The sequence below is a fragment of the Triplophysa dalaica genome, chromosome 21 (assembly GCF_015846415.1).
Source record: "Triplophysa dalaica isolate WHDGS20190420 chromosome 21, ASM1584641v1, whole genome shotgun sequence".
Classification (NCBI taxonomy): Eukaryota; Metazoa; Chordata; class Actinopteri; order Cypriniformes; family Nemacheilidae; genus Triplophysa; species Triplophysa dalaica.
Window position 1 is genome coordinate 17,042,544 of NC_079562.1, and position 19,847 is coordinate 17,062,390.

Genomic DNA, 19,847 nt, shown 5'->3' on the forward strand with positions numbered 1-19,847 from the left:
CGCAGACGACACCACACTCATTGGCCTCATCCAGGATGGTTGAGCAGCTTTCTGTCTGGTGCAGTCATAACAACTTGGAGCTGAACACGCTTAAAGCAGTGGAGACGGTAGTGGATTTAAGGAGAAACCCCCCCGTACTCCCCCCTCTCACCATCATGAACAGCGCTGTAGCAGCAGTGGAGTCATTCAGGTTCCTGGGCACCACAATCTCTCAGGACCTGAAGTGGGACAATCACATTGACTCTATTGCTAAAAAAGCGCAGCAGGGGATATATTTCTTACATCAGCTGAAGAAGTTCAACCTACGACGAACTCTATTAAAACAGTTTTACTCAGCAGTCATAGAGTCTTTCCTCTGCACATCCATCACTGTCTGGTTTGGCCCAGCCACAAAGTCAGACATCAGAAGACCACAGAGGACGGTTCGGACTGTTGAGAAGATCACTGGTGCTCCCCTGCCCACCCTCAAAGAACTGTATACATCCAGAGTGAGGAAAAGGGCTCAGAAAATCACCCTGGACCTCTCACATCCAAGCCATCATCTCTTCACAATGCTGCCGTCTGGTCGGCGATACAGAGCACTGAGCACCAAAACAACCAGACACAAAAATAGCTTCTTCCCTCAGGCCATATACCTCTTGAACAGTTAAATGTTTTTACAAGCACTTTTAAGAACTTGCGTGCAAAAAATGTACGTGCAATTAACTAAAATAATAATAAAGTGCAATTTTAAATATATCCTGCAGATAATACACTATCTATTTTTATACAACTTTTTCTGTAAATTATATTTTCCTCTTGCTGTATATAACACATACCTTTTACTACAATAGTCTATTCTTATTTTTTTACTTGTACATATTTACAATTTGTTTGCTTTACTCTTATGTTTATTGTATTGTATTTCTTATACCCATAGGCCCTTATTTAAATCATCTGTGTAAATGTTTTGTATTGTTTGATGATATCTCGGTGTCGTTGCTGATTCTGTGTACTGGATGCTACTGTCACCAAAACATATTCCTTGTATGTGCAAACATACTTGGCAACAAAGCTCTTTCTTATTCTGATTATGATGTTTTGCAGATGTTTTTATGCAGCAGATCTCCAGATCTTTAACAGACGTATTACAGACGTTCAGACGTCTCCGAGACGTATTGCAGATGAGCAAACTATGTATTGTAGATGTCTTGCAGATGTAAATGCAGATGTCAAATCGACGTTAGCCAAATGGATAGTGCTATCTGGGTATAGACATGATCAATGAAAACGGAGACAAAGATGATCACAGCATAACTAAATCTACTAGCAGAATTATTGCAACGTATTTTCAGTGCATATAATTCCTTTATCATTTGTTTTACCTCCTCGTCTCAACGGCTATCATGGCCCATGGTTGCTTAGCGCCGACAGACGACTGGAGAGCACAAAGTCCAGACGTTTGGAAAAAAGAATGCAGTGCAGCTCTCATTTTCCGCGTGGTTTAGACACGAAATGTGAATCAGGGCTAATGCGACCATTTGGTTGCAGTCTACATCCCTGGATGTGCATCAAATTCATGTTACACTGCAAAAACATGTTTCTGTCAGGATAATGGGCTCTTTTCAGGCGTTACTTCCGTGTTTAACGCAGCAGTGGTATATAGAAGTGCTAAACACGGTAGAACAGAACTTCTATTTACCTGCGGGATGTGCCGCAGTGTACAGCATCTGCTCAATTTAACTTTTTCTCAGTTACTTATTACTCTCTGCTTAAAGTCTTCCCAACCGTAAACTGACAGGGGTTCTTTCTGTAAAACACAGAAGTAATGCATGGAGCCCAATAGCATACATTTTAGGTTGATGGTTTGTTTCTGTCCTGTGTAAAACTCCCTGCCGAGTCCTGATTGTAACTTTGAGGTGGAGTTGGGATGGTGGAGGGAAATTTCCTCGTGAGGGTTCTGATAGATGAATGAATGTAAAACGGAAGCTGAGAGAGTGTCATATGGGTGGGATCAGATGATGCGGGCTTGACTCATGTGACCTTCCAGAACTAACACTATCCGCTTGATTTCTTTTACATAGAGATTTGATTTTCAGCGAAGTCTAAATATCCAAAGCAGCATAAATCTGTTTCGTTCAGAATATTGTTTTCTGAAAAACACTCAACAACTCAAGAGTAAGGTGTTGTTAGTGCTGTTTGGTAGTATAGAGGTCTAATTTGGAAACTAAGTCTTGTTTTTTCTTCCACAGGTGGTGTATGTCACTGCAACCTTCCCTTATTTCATGCTGTTGATTCTCCTTATAAGAGGAATAACACTGCCAGGAGCTGCTAATGGAATTAAGTTCTACCTGTATCCCGACATGTCCCGTCTATCCGACCCTCAAGTAAGAACATCGTCATGATTCTCCTCATGCATTTAACACACATCTACCTCAAAGAGTTTATTATCATTTTATCTAGCACCCATTCTTTCAATCCAAATCTTTTCATGTTAAATCTATCTCGCCCATCTTGGTCTCACTCTTGCATTTGGCACTTACATAAAAATATTTTACATTTGAATGTTCTGCAATTTCTTCACGATTTTCTGCCGAACATAAAGATTAGCCAGTTATTTAAATGTGAGGAATAAACAAACATTTTCAAATCGTTTAAAGACACGATGGCAGAAAAAGAGCTTTCAAACAGAGCACTTGATCCTCTGACTGACAGTTGTCTCTACTGTGGCCCTTAGTTCTGATCCTTTGAAATGAAATGTGAACTGTGATGGATTTTAGCCAAATGTTGCTGCTGCTGCCGGTGAATTTAGTTAATTTTTCCCAGTTTGCAATGGGAATGTAAGGTATAATAAAGACTTTTTTTGCAGATGTGTGGAATAATTGATTGTGATTGGTCAGTCGTGGTATTCCGTGGTCATATCTTTTTTGTATGACCACCACTAAACTGTAAAATTGACTATTAATTAGCTACATTGCTGTGTCTCAAATCACTCCAGGGTGACTTCTCACTTAATCAAATAATCTCAACCATTTATTTATACATTAAAAGAGAAATTAGCAGTGTAATAGGCGGGGTAATGTACAGTCAGACAGTCATTGGCAAAATAAATCGGTTCAAGATGAAACAAGGTCATACAAGGACAAGAACACGTCTAGGACAGGAATCTTCACGGAAAAATAATAAAATAGGACTCTCAAGAGATGGTCAGTTACAGGAGATGTTTTATCCTTTGGAACGGTCATACATACAGACGTGTGTACTGCAAAATACAATTCTAAACCTCAATTTGATGATTATGAATGTACTCACAATAAACAACAAATTAAAAAAACAAATGTACAGTAAAACTAGTATGCTAATACTAATACTTTTTTATATATACTTTTTTCATAATTTGGGTGACAGGGTGGAATAATGGATATAAATAAAAAATTCAACTGTAAAATTAAAATTTATATTTATTTGTATGCCTGACTAGGGGTGGGTTTCCCAAAAGCATCGTTAGGTAGCTATGTTCGCAAGTTCTGTCGTCCTAGCATAGTTCAATGATTCAAGTATTCCCTGAAACCATCGTTCCTTTTTATTATGACTTGTAGACTTACATACATCATTGCTTCTGAGCAAACTAAGCAAGCAACACGCTAAACAAATGTAATTTGACATCTTTTAGTTTGTTAATATAACAAAAATGGGATGTATGTTATTTACAGCAAGAATGTGACATTAATTCATTCTGAACGTATTTATTAGTAGACGTCATTAGTCCACCAGCTGTGTGGCGTCATCAACTAGATTGCTGAACCAACTTGGTTCAAACGATTGATCTCCAACAGAGTTACTACGGTTTCGGGAAACAGTCGTGACTACATCTTTCATTTCGCCAATGAAGCATCGTACTATGGTGGTTAACCAGCGAGTTATGTCGTTGTTCTGGAAACGCACCTCTGGTCATTGGGTTCTCACAATTTAAACAGAAGAAAATAATACTGGAACAGGGTTGTGAGGCGCAGATAAACATGTTTTTATAAAGGAATTATAAGTAACAAAGGATGACGGTGTAGAACGATCATAAATGTAGTCATGAACAATCTTGGACTGGGTAATTTTATGTTTGTCAATTTATCGTGAACCTATTAAACATCAAAGGACTCAAAAACATTCAAAAGAAATGCAGAGTAAAGAGGTGTTCGCATCATAATGATAACTGGAACCTTCACTATATTTGCGTCTACACCAGCGGACGATAAAGATAACGTTATATTTATTTTTAGCCTGCACGCTGCAGTGTTCCCAGTCACTATAAAATGAATGTAGATGACCATCTGCTGATGCTCCTTAATTTTAATTCCCGAACGTCTTTTCTCCAAAATATGACAGCAACAAAACACAGCAAAGGGTGGAGGCTCTCTCTGAAAGCTAAATGTCTGGGATGTAAAGAATATATTTTGCCAGCTTGCTGACTCTTAAGCATCACATATATACTATCCCGCTGTAAACACTGTAAACCACTAATTCTGACATAAAACCGCATTGCGATCACCAATAGTCAAACGTAATCTGCTTGACACTGTTGGACAGTATGTTTTATTGTTCATCAGCTGGAAAAAAATTGTTCTAAAAGTGAACCCAACGATATCGTTCTCTCTAGCTTTATCGTGATAGTTATGGTGTGAACCATGCTACTACTCGACTTTTAAAACTCTTTTCTTCTCGTTATTTAATAGTCATCGTTATAGTTATTGTTATAATGTGAACAGCCCTTAACAGTAAAGCTGGGAGTTTCATCGAAGTACTTCAAGAAAGCAAGAGTTTGTATGCAAAGTAGCATGGATATCCTGAGAGAGCGAGCGACATGAATGAAAGGAACGGAGAGAGGTGATAAAGAGCTGCTGTTTTCTGATGGGGGGCGTCTCTGACTCCAATGTTTAATTAGCTTTCACGCCGCACAATAAGCGGTCTGTTCACACTCTGTGTGCTCTGTTGTTTCATTCACCATCTTCTTTTACGATCAATTCAGTTCCACCCAATTCACTCTTCTGTGCCAAAGAGCTCCCTAACTGTGCGTTTACAGAATGTAAAAACTACAGTATGCTTCATTTTGGACAAAAAAATATTTTGAGATAACCAGTAAACAGTTTTTCTGTTTTGTCTTACAGACAAAGTATTTGTGAAACTTTAAAGTGATTGCTCACCCAAAAATGAACTAAACTCACCCTCATGTCATTTCCAACCTGTATGACTTTCTCTCTTCCGCAGAACACAAAAGAAGATATTTTGAAGAATGTTGTTAACTGGCACCATTGACTTGTATTGGTTTTGTGTCCACACAATAGAAGTCAATGGGTCAAATATCTTCTTTTGTGTTCTGCGAAAGAAAGTCATAGAAGTTTGAAATGAGAAGAGGCTGAGTAAATGACAACAAATTTTCATTTTTGGTTGAGAAATGCGCTATTTGACTGCCGCATATTAAAACTGCTCTAGCGTAATAATGATTAATTGTTAGAATTGTATATCAAATGCACAATACAACGCAAATGTCATACTACCTATGTTGCTTTACAGTAAGTTGCATCCGTAGAAATTGTGTGGACTTCCAGGTTGACGGAAAGAGACAAGTTTGCAGTCGTAATGTGTCTTAGATTGCGCTTCCTGACTAAAACAAGACAAAACAAACCTCCAAATTAGCCACAACATCAATAAGCAGCTTTTAGAGAATGTTGCGGCATGTCCGAGTAAAGACAAAGCAGAGCATTCGCACTGGCCGAGTTTGAAACAGAAAGGACGTAAATGACCATCCCGACGAATGGATGTTCTTGGAGGGAAACTGCTCTGTGTTTGTGAGGTCAGAGGGGTTACCCTGGTTACCCGCTGGAGGAAGCGAATACTGTGAGTTGTCAATTGTTTTCCCAGTAAAGGAGATTAGTGGCTCAATGGTTATGTGAGAGCGTTTGGGAGAGATGCTGGCTTTTTTTCCATCAACTCACATTGACTCTATTCAGAGCGTCGGGGTTTCGCAAGAGAACTGCAGGTGAGGAAATCCTGAAATGAGAATCGGAAGCTGGTTTTTGAATGCGAAGTTGGTGCGTATGGGAGCTTGAAGGATCTGGTTTGTCAAGGTAAACCCAAAGCATATAGGCTCTTCAAATCTGGCTCTGGTGTCATTCTGACACATAGATACAATAACAATGATCTGTCACAATAGTTCACTTATAAAATAAAATTTAAGCCAATGTTTGCTTTCCCATGTGAGGTTGCAAACTCAAGTGACATTTCTTGTGGAACAAAGAAGTCAATCAGAGATGACTAAACCTGGTATGAATCAGATATATGCTGGTAGTTGCTCCAGGCCATCGCACATTGAGTCCGAAATTTCTGCACGTTAAAAAAATAAATACGACCTCATGTTGTGTCAATCACATTTACACTTTGCCTCCGATATTTCAATCCTTCATAAAACAATTCGGACTGGGTTCCATTTTCTGTGTTTTTCGCATACATTTTGCATTTTGAAAGGCGTTTTGACAATTCAGAGACACTGTACAAAAAAGAGGCAAAAACGCATACGAAAAATTTCGGACTGTATGCGCAAAGACCTTTAGAGTTGCTATTCCCGACGTCATTGAGATCTAAATTATCTTTCCTTTAATTTTCAACAATGTTTCTTCTCACATCCAAGAAACCAAATAAATAATAACAAGTGATGGATGGTTATTGGCATAGAGCTATGAAGTTTAGAATAATTGTGGATAGCATAGTTTAAATCATTGAGTTTCATTAAAAAATCTCGGTGTTTTGACTGCAGAATTCGGGGTCTTGGAAAATTAAAGTACGACTTAACTTCATTCTCTTACTCTTTCTCAGGAAATCTGATAAACAAGCCCACAATATTCCTGTTTGCCCCGTAAAACATTAATACAGATATTAAAGAGAACTCAATTGTGATTTCCTATGAGGTAGTATCAGTACATCCTTGATCAGGACAGAATTTCTGTCCTGTGCCGTTTTTTGGGTGTACAGAAAATATGAAGCTACGTTGAATGTTGCACCATCTTGGAGGAAGGCTGCTAGTGCGTTCACTGCAGTTTTCTGTTTTTTGTTTAATTAGGAAGTATAACTACGGCAGGTTGGTCTTGCTGTATTAAAAACTGCAATAGTATTAGTCGTTCAGGAAATTCCCCTGGTGTCTACACTTTCCTTTTCTCCATATATCAAACAAAACCCGTAACTGTCACAAAATGACTGCGAGTGAAAACAGAACCCAAATGCAGGACAGGTGAACGGTATAACAAACGTCTTTAATAAATAAACAGGATAAAAATACCAAAATAATAACAGTCCAAAAACGAAACAGTAATCCAGACGAAACGGTAATCCAGACGAAACGGTAATCCAGACGAAACGGTAATCCAGACGAAACGGTAATCCAGACGAAACGGTAATCCAGACGAAATTGTAATGCACAAGTATACTATAAATGAGAGTAAAGTGCACGTACAGAGACCATGAAAAATAACACACAATGAACCAACACAAGACTAGGAAAACACAGGGCTTAAGAAGGGAAACACTAACAAGGGATAAACACATAGGGAGAGTGATGGGCAGGTGATACTACTAAACATTAAAAGGACACAGGTGACGGAGATAAAACACTAATGGGAGACTAACGGAGAAACAAGGGGGCGGAGCTACATGGATGACAAGAGGACACGCGGCGAACTATCAAAACACACCGCCACGTGTCTTCACATAAAACAAAACATACACATAAGATATGGTTCTGTCCTGACCTTGCCCAGGGAGTTCGAGAACTGAAAAAACAGGAAGGACAAGGTCCTGACAGTAGCGGTACATATCAAAACAATAATAGCAGTGGAGTATGATCCTACCAAGATGGCGGCGCCACTGCAACGTAGGGTGCGACGTCAGCTTCGCTTTCTCTATAGTGTTTTAATACAATTATGGACAGATGTTTGGCCACCTTTATAGAGGATCCAGATTATGTAAAGTTGTTGATTGTTTTTTGACTAAACCCATGTGATAATGTAATGTCATAGTCAGACATGCTAATCAGTGGCCTGGAGTTGTGGTGTGTAAAATGCAACAAGACAATAATATTTGACCTCATGTGTACTCACTCAGTGTAAAACTAGAACATGATGTCTCAGTGTTTTTATAACATTAGTCCTCTCAGTGGCAGTGTGATTTATTGGCTGGTTTTTGCAGGTGTGGGTGGATGCTGGGACTCAGATATTCTTCTCATATGCCATATGTTTGGGTTGCCTCACTGCTCTCGGCAGCTACAACAGCTATAATAATAACTGCTACAGGTAAGAGTCTGCTTAAATGAGGACATTTCATCAAATGCTGCTGGTAAAAAAACTTTTCAATAAATTTCATGGTCATGTGTTGGAATGCTACACTTAACCCTTTGAGATGAGACTCGCAGTGATGTTATTACTTCAATCAATATTTATTTTTCATGGTTTTAAAGAATCACAGCAGCTCCCTCTCTGTTTGGCAGGAAAATATGTTTTATTTGATTCGTCCAGGATTCCATTTTATGGGTTTATGGATTTAGTGGATATTATAATGGTGTCTAATGGTATGTAAGGGATTCTATTGGTAGGGCGTTATCTGCCAAAATGAAATCATGGCCAAAATAAACTACCAAAAGGAATTTTGTAATGGTTTTGATGGAAAAAGCTAATGGTTCATAGTGGCATTTTAATGGAAACCATTAGAATTTCTGTAATGGTTTCTACTGGGTTTCTGTAGTTTTTCAGCAGGGTCTACTGTTCTACTGCTGTCTGTTTTGGGTAAAATGAAGCCACCCTAAAGGCACCTGTGTTGTATCACAATATTAAACATATTTGAAGAAAAGGAAACATTCCAAAATATAACTACAAAATACATGAAAGCAAGGTTTTAGTGAAAAGCTAATTTTAATGTTATTCAGACAACAGAACCTCTTTCGTAAATAATACATACACTTCAACAAATGAGTTTAGCAGAGTCTGAATTAACTAAGATGGCTGATTTAAGGTTCTTGAAAATCTTTTGTAAAGGTTAAGGCAGGTTGTCATGAATGTCTATAAAATGAATTTTAAAGGGCTTATATGACACGACTAAAACAAATATTGTCTTTTGCGTCTTTTGTTCACACATTTTAATTTTTTGCAATTTTACGTGCGTAATACAGGCATTGTTGGGCTGCTCGATTATGACAAAAATCTTAATTGATTATTTTGGCCAATATTGAGATCCCGATTATTTAACACGATTACTTATTAACTTTAAAAACAATTTGATTTATTTATATGATTTTTACCGCAAGAAAAGAGAGGATCCTTGCAAAATGGAATTGTTGAAGGCCAAAATTGACGATTCTGATTGATTTAGATTAATTGTACATCCCTAATGCACGGGCAACTTATAACACACCAAAGACACATAAAAGCACGTATTTGTGCCATATGACCCCTTAAGGCACTTTACTGGTAAGTGTTGAGTAATTAAACGTTGTAGTGCCAGAGAAATGATAAGATGAACATTTCCAAATGGCTGTCTTCTCAAAGTCAAAGCATATACACTCACCTAAAGGATTATTAGGAACACCATACTAATACTGTGTTTGACCCCCTTTCTCCTTCAGAACTGCCTTAATTCTACGTTGCATTGATTCAACAAGGTGCTGAAAGCATTCTTTAGAAATGTTGGCCCATATTGATAGGATAGCGTCTTACAGTTGATGGAGATTTGTGGGATGCACGAAGCTCCCGTTCCACCACATCCCAAAGATGCTCTATTGGGTTGAGATCTGGTGACTGTGGGGGCCATTTTAGTACAGTGAACTCATTGTCATGTTCAAGAAACCCTTTTGAAATAATTCGAGTTTAGTGACATGGTGAATTATCCTGGTGGAAGTAGCCATCAGATGATGGGTACATGGTGGTCATAAAGGGATGGACATGGTCAGAAACAATGCTCAGGTAGGCCGTGGCATTTAAATGATGCCCAATTGGCACAAAGGAGCCTAAAGTGTGCCAAGAAAACATCCCCCACACCATTACACCACCACAATTGCATTAATGAGAAATTGAACAGGTGTTCCTAATAATCATTTAGGTGAGTGTATATCTATACAGAATACTTCATTATAACAGTGGTGGCATTGTTCAAGCTCAAAAGCCTGCTGTTAAAGTCATTACATCACTGTTAACATCTGTTTGACAAAATCAAAACTAATCTGTGATTTTAACCAATATTAGTATGTTGAGTTATATTTAATGATAACATTGTTGTTGAATGTTGTCTGTGTGTTTGCAGGGACTGTCTCATGCTGTGCTGTCTGAACAGCGGCACGAGTTTTGTGGCAGGATTTGCCATCTTCTCTGTGCTGGGCTTCATGGCATATGAACAAAATGTGCCTATAGAGGCAGTGGCGGAGTCAGGTAAGGATCTGCGTGTGTGTATGGATGCATGCACTTCTCAGAAAGACTTTCATTTATGACTTATTCAACAGCTCAGCATTACTTATTTAATACAATAGAGAAGGAAAGACTGAGTATTGACTGGAATAAAGAGAGAAATGATACTGAAAGCAGATCAGAGGTATTCTTGGCCAACAATTATAATTTCTTACAGTATGTATTTAATATACAGTCTACACATAACATATGTTCCTGCTGTTTGCATTAAAGATACATCACTTCAGGAGGCTTGTTTAAGGTATTGGTATTGGTATTATTATTATTGGTATTATTATTTTGCCTCGAGACTCACATGTCCAGAGCATCCTAGTCCAGCAGGCACGAACAGTCAAGAACACCCTAGCAACAATAAAGCAAATCAATGTGGTTTAACCTTTTCAACCTTACAATTCAAATCTTTATGTTAATGATATAAAAATAACATTTATTTAACTTCTGCAAACAATCTATTTGGATTGCATTAAATTATTAGGCTCATGGCAGTTTGCTACAGTCAGTGTGTATCTTGAGAATATTTCATTAATAGCAGGTTTAACAGTGTTACAGTTTGTGGCACTGCTGCTCTTGGACACACGTCTCTGGACTCCACAGCCAAGCCACATGGCATCTTTAGAATATTTTTTACTAAGACTGCCGTGGAGACTGTTGAGTCTGGCGAACTATCTCATGCTTTCAAATCAGTCCCAAAAATGAACGCTACATGTAGTACAGGTGCATTCACACCTTGTAAAAATGAATGAAATGACAATATTTAGACTTGTATAAAGCAGTCTTATTTTTGTCACAATCTTAATTAAAGCATTTAAACTGGGAATTTTCTGTGGGTTCTGACTTGTTCTGTCTGACTGTGTGTTCATACCAAACACAACTATTCACGCGTCAAATTCGCTTCATTCGCGCGTCAAATTCATTTCACTACAGAATTGGCGTCATTAGAGGGGCTTCTGTCAGGCGGCTCCAGTCTCGTATAAATATATTGTTCAAATTGTGTAAAGATTGTTTTTTGACAACTTACCAGATTGTCCGACCTCCACACTCACTTTCTTCCAAGCAAGATCCTTTTTATTTCTGTTTCGATAAAAGTAAGATGTATCGTACAGCTCCAGGTATCAACATATAGCACTGACTTTTTTGTCTTCCGTTGTTGTTTGGGATTTCTGCCTCCGCTCGAACGTCATAATCAGGTCACTACTAAAGAAAGCCCATGATTGGTTAACACGGCGCGAATTTTCAACTCGCACGAATCACGCGTCAAATGCCTGAATCGCGTCATTCGCGCCACCTCGTCCAGGGGAGCCAGGCGCAAATATAAACAAAGCTTAATTCGCGGGAATCGTGCCGCAAGGAGACCTATCGCGTCTTTGCATTGACTTAACATGTAAATCACTCGCGCTTAGCGCTTCATTCGCATTTTATCTGAACGCAGCATGACCGGTGCAGTCACATGAAAAAATACCTTTAGGAGTTATACAGTATGCAGTTAGATAGTTATTTCACAATATTTTGATAAAATAATTATTGTACATTACTTTTAAATACTATATATAGTAATTTTAAGTCCGATGGCCTTGCTCTGAACTGCCATCTAGAACGTTTTTGTGCGATGGTCCGGTGGTACAAGTCAGAGCTCCCTGAAGGTTTTTATGCACTGGAAAAAACTAATTTGACTTAACTTAATTGAGTTAAATCCACACAATTTTTGGTAAATTTGTTCACAAAATGATTGTTTTATGTTTAGTCATGTAACTTAATCCATTCATGTTGGTCAGGCAGTAGACGATAACATATTTTAATCTGAATTTATGATGATTTTCTGACTCAATATCTTCCAAATTAAAGTTGTGACTATATTTTTTTGTTAAAAATAAAATGTTCTTCAAGGCTATCAAGGCCATGTGAATAAAATAATCAATGAAATTGAGATTTTCATTTTGGTTTAATGTAAAATATACATTTTGCATAAATGAACTTAATCTGACTATTCATTTGTGTCATCGTTCATTTGTAATTATTGCTAATTTGTAACATGAATCAAATATTCAATCTGTGCTTTATTTTTCAGGTCCTGGTTTAGCATTCATAGCATATCCTAAAGCTGTGACCATGATGCCATGGGCTCCACTCTGGGCCGTTCTCTTCTTTATGATGCTCATCTTCCTCGGACTAGACAGTCAGGTAACAAATGAGGGGATAAATGTTGAAGTGATAGTTCACCCAGAAATGAAAATTCTTTCATTATATGTTCTGCCTCTGGTCATTTCAAACCTGTATGACTTACTTTTTTTCGCATAATAAAAAAGAAGATATTTTGAATAACGTTGTTAACCGAACAACAGGGGCACCCATTGACTTGTATTGGATGGACACAAAAACCAATGAAAGTAAATGGTTAACGCCGTTGTTCGGTTACCAACATCCTTTAAAAGAACTTCTTTTATGTTCTGCAAAAGAATGAAAGTCAAACCGGTTTGAAATGACATGAGGGTGAGTGAATGATGACAGACGTGTTTAGTTTACAACTTTAATGGTACTTTTAAATATACTGATAATCATGTATAAAGAATTTGCTTCGGTAATAAATGACCTTACTGTTATAACAAACACTGGTTACATTCCACTTAACATCTGCATGCTTCATCTGATCACAGTCACAATATTACACAGATGCCACATGCATTCTCACATCTGTCTTTCTAGTTTGTGTGTGTGGAAAGTCTTGTGACTGCTATCATCGACCTGTATCCCAGAACCTTCCGCGTGGGCTATCGGAGAGAAATGCTCATCCTGGGCATGTCGGTGGTCTCTTTCCTCCTGGGTCTGATAATGTTGACAGAGGTACAGACTTTTTTCCTTGTTTACTAATGAACATCTGTTCATGGCCTTTGCAAAGCTTATGTAATAAGGACCACCTGCATGACTTCTCTGCCAAATAGTAATGACGAAGGTTCTTTATGGCGATGCCTCGTAAAACACATCCAACCATCACCAACATTCATCCCCTGCTACAGATCCAAACACACAGAATCATGTTAGAAACGGTTTGATCTAGGAAAGAAGTCTTATGTTCAAAACAGTCAAGGAGAAACAGAATGACTAATCGTTTCATCCATATGAAGACGCTTTAGATTATATTCATTATTTGTTGACGTGAAAGCAATGTTGAAGTCTTGTTAAGAGAAAGGTAAAGCTGGTATGACTGTAGAGCGTTGGCATATTACTGTTTCTATAGGGCAAGTTACCGTTGCCTCCTGTTTTTGCTTTTATGGCTTGAGTGTGTGTGTAAAAATAGAGCTGGGCTCAGCTCTGCTCCAGTGAACACTTCCACTCTATGTTTCATGTAGAAAACCATCCCAGTGTCACGATTCTGACAGTCTCTTACCACGAGGAGAATGTTTAAAACAGCTTTCCAATTAAACAGCTGGTTCTCCCATTGACAATAGGGTTGCACCGTTAACTGGTGCTACGGGAGCATTGCGATTGTAAAGCTTCAAAATTCCTGCGATCCCGCTTTGTTTTTAAACGGTAGTATCCTTGTGCCGTAACTTTAGTTGCATATTCGCATTCACATTCATTTCAACACTCTCATCTGTCTTTTTGCGGTGTATCTCTTCTAAACGAATCCATGTTTGATTCAGTGAGTCATTCGTTCTTGAATGAATCAGCTGGTTCGAACAAGTTGTTTTAATGATTCACTGACACAAAAAAATTGCCGCAACCTACTGGCTGTTTTAGTCACATTTAAAGGGGTCATATGACGCGGCTAAAATGAATATTATGGTTTGTTTTAGATGTAATGCAATTTGTATACAGAATCTAAGGTTGAAATACGCTGTATTTTCCACATTCTGTGCATGTTTGTATCTCTACTTTGCCCCGCCTCTCTGAAACAGATATTTTAAAAAGCTCATGGCTCTGAAAAGCGAATTGTGCTATGATTGGCCAGTTAACCAGTGTGTAGTGAATATTGGAATACTGCAAGCGTGTGACGGAAATGTAACGCCTCTTATCATATATGGCACATCAGGTTCCTCTTCAATTGTACTGACAGGTACACCACCTTACTTGTGGATACATTTGGGCGGTCTTAGTCAAATCATACCACCAACTGACGTAGATTTGTGGGGGTGTGTTTACACTGGATGAGCACTTTAGCGCTTTTAGATAGAACGCATCTTATTTCCGATACTTTCATTTTTTCAATTTCACGTGTCATATACATGAATGGGCAGCTTATAACACATATTCGCGCCATATGACCCCTTTTACGTAAGCCTAATATTTTCAAGCATTGCTATAAGTGCAATTTAGATCGGCATAATTGGTATTGTGATATTGCATAAGGTATTGTATCGTTAGATATGTTTATGGGACAGTGACAACCCTATTTGACAACAATGGTTTAATATAGTAAGAGACCATTTTATTTAAACCCCTGAGTTAACAGTGTTGCAAGGGTAAGCGTTGGTTGTAGTAATATCACTCATAAGCAGGGCATGTCAAAATGTTGAATGTATGATTTGTGACCTATCATTGTTTCTTGAACATGCACCATGTTGTTTCCCACTCAGTTATCTCCAGGTTGTTTTCTCTGACCGTGTGCATGTGTTTACTTTTAGGGTGGCATGTATGTATTCCAGCTCTTTGACTCATATGCAGCCAGTGGCATGTGTCTGTTATTTGTGGCCATCTTTGAGTCCATCTGCATTGGCTGGGTCTATGGTGAGAGATTACTGTCCTGAAATCTTCACCACTCAGTGTGAACGTATTATCTTTCATCTAAGTGAAACTCTATGATGTAGTGCTTTACATTCCTCTTGCTGCCAGATGTAATCTTGATTTGAATCATATCTGGGATCTCAGACATGATTAAAAAATGGCAAGGAATGTATTAGTCATCATAATTCATCTGTCACTGTCATTTTTTATGTTTAAAGCATGACATTGTTATGCTTTACATGCTGCTAGCAATTATTGCTAAAAAAATATATGAGGGATACTTCACCCAAAAATGAAAATTATGTCTACATTTACTCATTTACTGTTCCAAATCTGTAGAAATGTGTTTGTTCTGATGAACAGAGAGAAAGATATTTGGAAGAATGATTATAACAAGACATATTTTGCCCCCCAATGACTCCCATAGTAGGAACAAATACAATAGTGGTCAAAAGTGTCCCAGAACTGTTTGCTGTCCTACATTCTTCATATTGTCTTATTTTGTGTTCAACAGAACCAAAAAAAGATAAAGTAATTCTTCCTATCAATGGGGGAAAAATCTCTATGTTTATAAGCATACTTCCAAATATCTTTCTCTGTGTTCATCAGAACAAATACATTTATACAGGTTTGCGACAACTAGAAGGTGAGGAAATGATGACAACATTTTTTGGGTGTAGTATCCCTTCAATATCTTTGTAGCAATAACTTTCCCTTTAAGTTTGGACACAAATTCTGCCCTTACATCTTATAGTTCATCTTTTTTTTATGAATAAGATATTATAAGATCTCATTGTACAGTTAAGCAAGAATTTAATCAATATCTTTTATTCGTTGTGGTATATAGGGATACTGCTCTATCTTAATCATTAATGTTGGGACTGATTGTCATATTTTTGTAGCTGTTGTGCCACCTGCTGGCAAGAGTCAGACAGTGCATATAATAAATAATTAAAATGTGTTTTCCGTAGTTTGTGTTTCTCTGACATGTTAGTGAACTTTGGGATTTTGTGATGAACTGCTGTGTTTAATCTCATTGTATCGTCAGGTAGCGACAGGTTTTATTCGAACATTGAAGACATGATTGGATACAAGCCCATCTTCTTCATCAAATGGTGCTGGAAGTTTTTCACCCCTGGCATCTGCACTGTACGTTCTCATTTTCTTTACATTTTTTTCAGTTTTAGGAAGATTTCAGTGCTTATTTTCTAATAGATCTATAGAAGTTTTATATTTACTTCAGTAAATGAATGATGATGAATGACTTTAATTTGACTTCAACTTTTTTTCATGGTCTATGTCCTTTCAGGGGATCTTTCTGTTCTTCTTGATCAAGTACAAGCCTCTGAAGTATAATAATGTGTACACATATCCAGACTGGGGTTATGCCATTGGTTGGATGATGGCGATGTCATCAATGGTCTGCATCCCTCTGGGAATGTTATTTCAGATCTGGAAAACGAAAGGCACTTTCCGTGAGGTATTTATTCATTTTTTTTTTAAATCTTACTTCTGTGCTTTTATGTTATATTTTGTCTTGGTGTATTTTTAATAAATACATTTTTATTACAAAAGTAAATATAGATTTAAAAGACAATGTAGAAGGAAATGTTTATAGGCAACATGTGGCAACTTTGATCAGATTTTCAATGCATCTCTTTTAATGTAAGTTAAGTTAAGGATTAAAACTTTATTTCTTCAATTACAATTGATCTTAAAATCTCTGTGTGGGGTCACTGGTCAAGTTTACTTTGTTATGCCCTTGTCTTTTTGACCTTTTTGTAGATTTGACCCGTTTTTATGACTTCATAACTTTATAACTAAAATAAGCGTTAGTTGAACATAACAGTTGTATAATATAATACTGTATATAAAATAAAAATCTATAAAGAATGTCAGATCATTTTTATCCTCTTTACTGTCCTAAATTCCCCCAATATAACCCCTTGCTAATCATTTTAGATAGGAAGTAGAAAGTGCAACATATCCGGCAACTATATGAGGAAAAACACAATATCTCTTGAGGCGCTGTGACACGCTGAAGATGAAAGTAATTCTGGCACATCAACGGGCCGTCAGAGACTGGGTGTGGTGCAGAACTGATGCCAAACTGAGGGGACAATGCGTCCGCTGTCCTGACATGACCCCATTATGCCATGTCTTATCGATTGTGTCTGCTTCAGAAAGCGCACACAGCTGTTTCATGAGGGGCTGGTGTATTACACTGGTCTAAATCAGTTTTTTTCTCTTGTTTTTCAAGATAAAATAACTTTTTATTGTATGCAGTCCCGCTTTTATTTAGTATATCGCTTTTGGGAAACTGTGATATTAAAATGACATTTTATTGTCTGTTATTACTCATGCCTCAAATTCTTTGAATGTGATTTCAGAGAATCAAAAAGCTGACCACCCCCAGCTCTGCCCTGAGAATGAGGGGCCGCCTCAGCTCCAGGGGTCCCTGTGCCATCAATGACGCTGATGCCAAAATGAAGGCGGACGGCAAGATCTCCACCATCACAGAGAAGGAGACACATTTCTAAACCCAAGACACGGACATCACCAACACAAGACACAGAAAAATGATGTTGCCTTTATTTTTAAAGAGAGAAAACTATTATCACATTTGTAGTCTTGCTTGTTTTGCACGAACAGGTATCACGTCACATTTTAACGTCATGATTAAATCGGTTTTCTATCAGAGTGTATCTAAATCTAGAAGAAAATTGTTGTTATATCGTGTCACTCCTTGTCACGTTAGTCAGTTCTTTACTTTTAGAAAGACGCCGAGGTACAATGGCCGTGAAATGTTTTTGCGCATCGACTCTTGGCCCTGTGCGGATTACTGTAGTGTGCTTTTCTAATGGGTAGGAGATGTTTTGAGGACCACTCCAAACATTGGCTGTGTGTTTGTAGATGAGGCTCAGACTCTGGTCTAGCAGCTAGCATTGACTCGCCGGGCGAGCAGGACGTAGCGAGTCCATTCCCCATGCAGCTCCAATTCTTGCCCCTTTCACACCAATTAAACTTAGTTTAATTGAAGATGACAGACCAAACAGTTTATGAATTCTCTTTATTTCAGAGTAGTAGTCCAGAGAGTCAACCGTACACACTTTTTATGAACAGTCACAGTTTCAAATGTTTAAGGGCAGTCTAATGGTTAAAGGATTAGATGAGTCAAAATAGAAATTCTGTCATCGTTTATTCATCCCTACTTTGTTCAAAGCCTGACTTAAGATTAGTCCTGTAGAACACAAATGATGATATTTAGAAAAAATGGTTTTGTGTTCATACAATGGAAGTCAGTGTTGTTTGATTAGCAAAATTCTTCTAAATATCTTCTTTTGTGTTCTGCAAATTAAAGAGTCATACTGGTTTGAAACGACACGAGGGCGACTGAATGAGTTCATTTCTGGGTGAACAAACACTTTAAAGAAATGCAGATGAAGGTTTGGTTTGCACGTTGGGAAAAACATTAAAGGAAAAGTTTGCATAAGGAGGAATAATTCTGTGATTGTTTACTCAAAATCTAGTCACCCTGACCTGTAAGCTGTATTATTTCTATTGTATTATTATTAATAGTATGATATTATTCTCGATCACGATATTTAATATGATCGTTTAGCATTAGGTGACTTAATTATAAGAGTAAGTAATGACATCATTTTCGTTTTTTTGTGCTGCAAGGATGCAGTGATAAATGTCTGATGTGGAAAAGCGGAGATAAAGAAAAGTAAAACAGGCCCAAAACGGGAAACTATTTTCCCCATAAGAGAAAGTAACAAATCATCGACGCAATTCAGCAGTCTGCAAAAACGTTTTTATCATGTTATCACAGTATCAAGCACTGTTGTGTTCAGTATATAGTATCCTCCTCAGGATGAACTGAGAGCCTTTTCTCACATGCATGCAATCTTTGGTCTGGTCTCATCCATCGCCAGTTTGTGCAAGTAAACTTATTTGTGTTTAAATAGCCTGTTAACTTTTCAGATGTGTGTATATTTTTACATTTCTTTAGGGTTTTTGCGTGCTATTTCTTGATGAAAAAACATTGTTTCTCTGAGGAATTTTGATATGTCATTCAACAATGAAGTTCTAGACATATGTGGTGGATTTGTAATATGTGCTGTATACACAGATTTTGGTATTCACAGAACATATGAATTGTCTGCTTACTCATTTTTAAAAATAAAAGGTAAAAAGGCATGTCTCGGGTCATATGTGATTTTAGCTAGCGTTGAAATGTGACCCACAAGACTACTAATGGTAGCACTGAGCACAGAATGAAAAAAATCCTTTCATGTTCACTTTTTAAGCATCAGTTTCTCACTGCCGACCCCTTCTCTTGTAATTTGATTGGCTGTTGAGAAGGTGTGCATCTGACGGAGGAAATTCGTGTTTTATGACAAAAAACACCCCAGTATAAATCAAACACTTCTCTTCCCATCAGCACTACAAATAAAATGATGCCCAACCAGTCATCAAGTTTGTTATCTTAGAAGGAGGAGCTCCGTCCCAAGACTAGACACTAAATTATGGGAGGAGTTAGAATGGAGGAGAGAAATATTAGTAGATTATATATGATATATTGCTTTTGATGGTCGTCATTGGTAAGGTGCTTTGATAAAAGGTATCTGCTAAATGTAAATGTACTCATAA

At 37.7% G+C, this 19,847-nt stretch overlaps 1 protein-coding gene across 2 annotated transcripts in view; it reads left to right on the top strand.

Annotated features, from left to right (window-relative positions):
- slc6a11b (solute carrier family 6 member 11b) overlaps window positions 1–19,394 on the top strand; it is a 29,154-nt gene extending 9,760 nt beyond the window's left edge. For both annotated transcript variants that reach the window (XM_056734517.1, XM_056734518.1), the window contains exons 7-15: window positions 2,232–2,366; window positions 8,209–8,312; window positions 10,312–10,436; window positions 12,538–12,650; window positions 13,173–13,310; window positions 15,092–15,194; window positions 16,240–16,340; window positions 16,501–16,671; window positions 17,582–19,394. In XM_056734517.1, coding sequence (XP_056590495.1) covers window positions 2,232–2,366; window positions 8,209–8,312; window positions 10,312–10,436; window positions 12,538–12,650; window positions 13,173–13,310; window positions 15,092–15,194; window positions 16,240–16,340; window positions 16,501–16,671; window positions 17,582–17,731 — 1,140 coding nt within the window. In that variant the 3' untranslated portion in view covers window positions 17,732–19,394. The remainder of the gene's footprint in view (window positions 1–2,231; window positions 2,367–8,208; window positions 8,313–10,311; window positions 10,437–12,537; window positions 12,651–13,172; window positions 13,311–15,091; window positions 15,195–16,239; window positions 16,341–16,500; window positions 16,672–17,581) is intronic.
- Window positions 19,395–19,847: the final 453 nt, after the last annotated feature.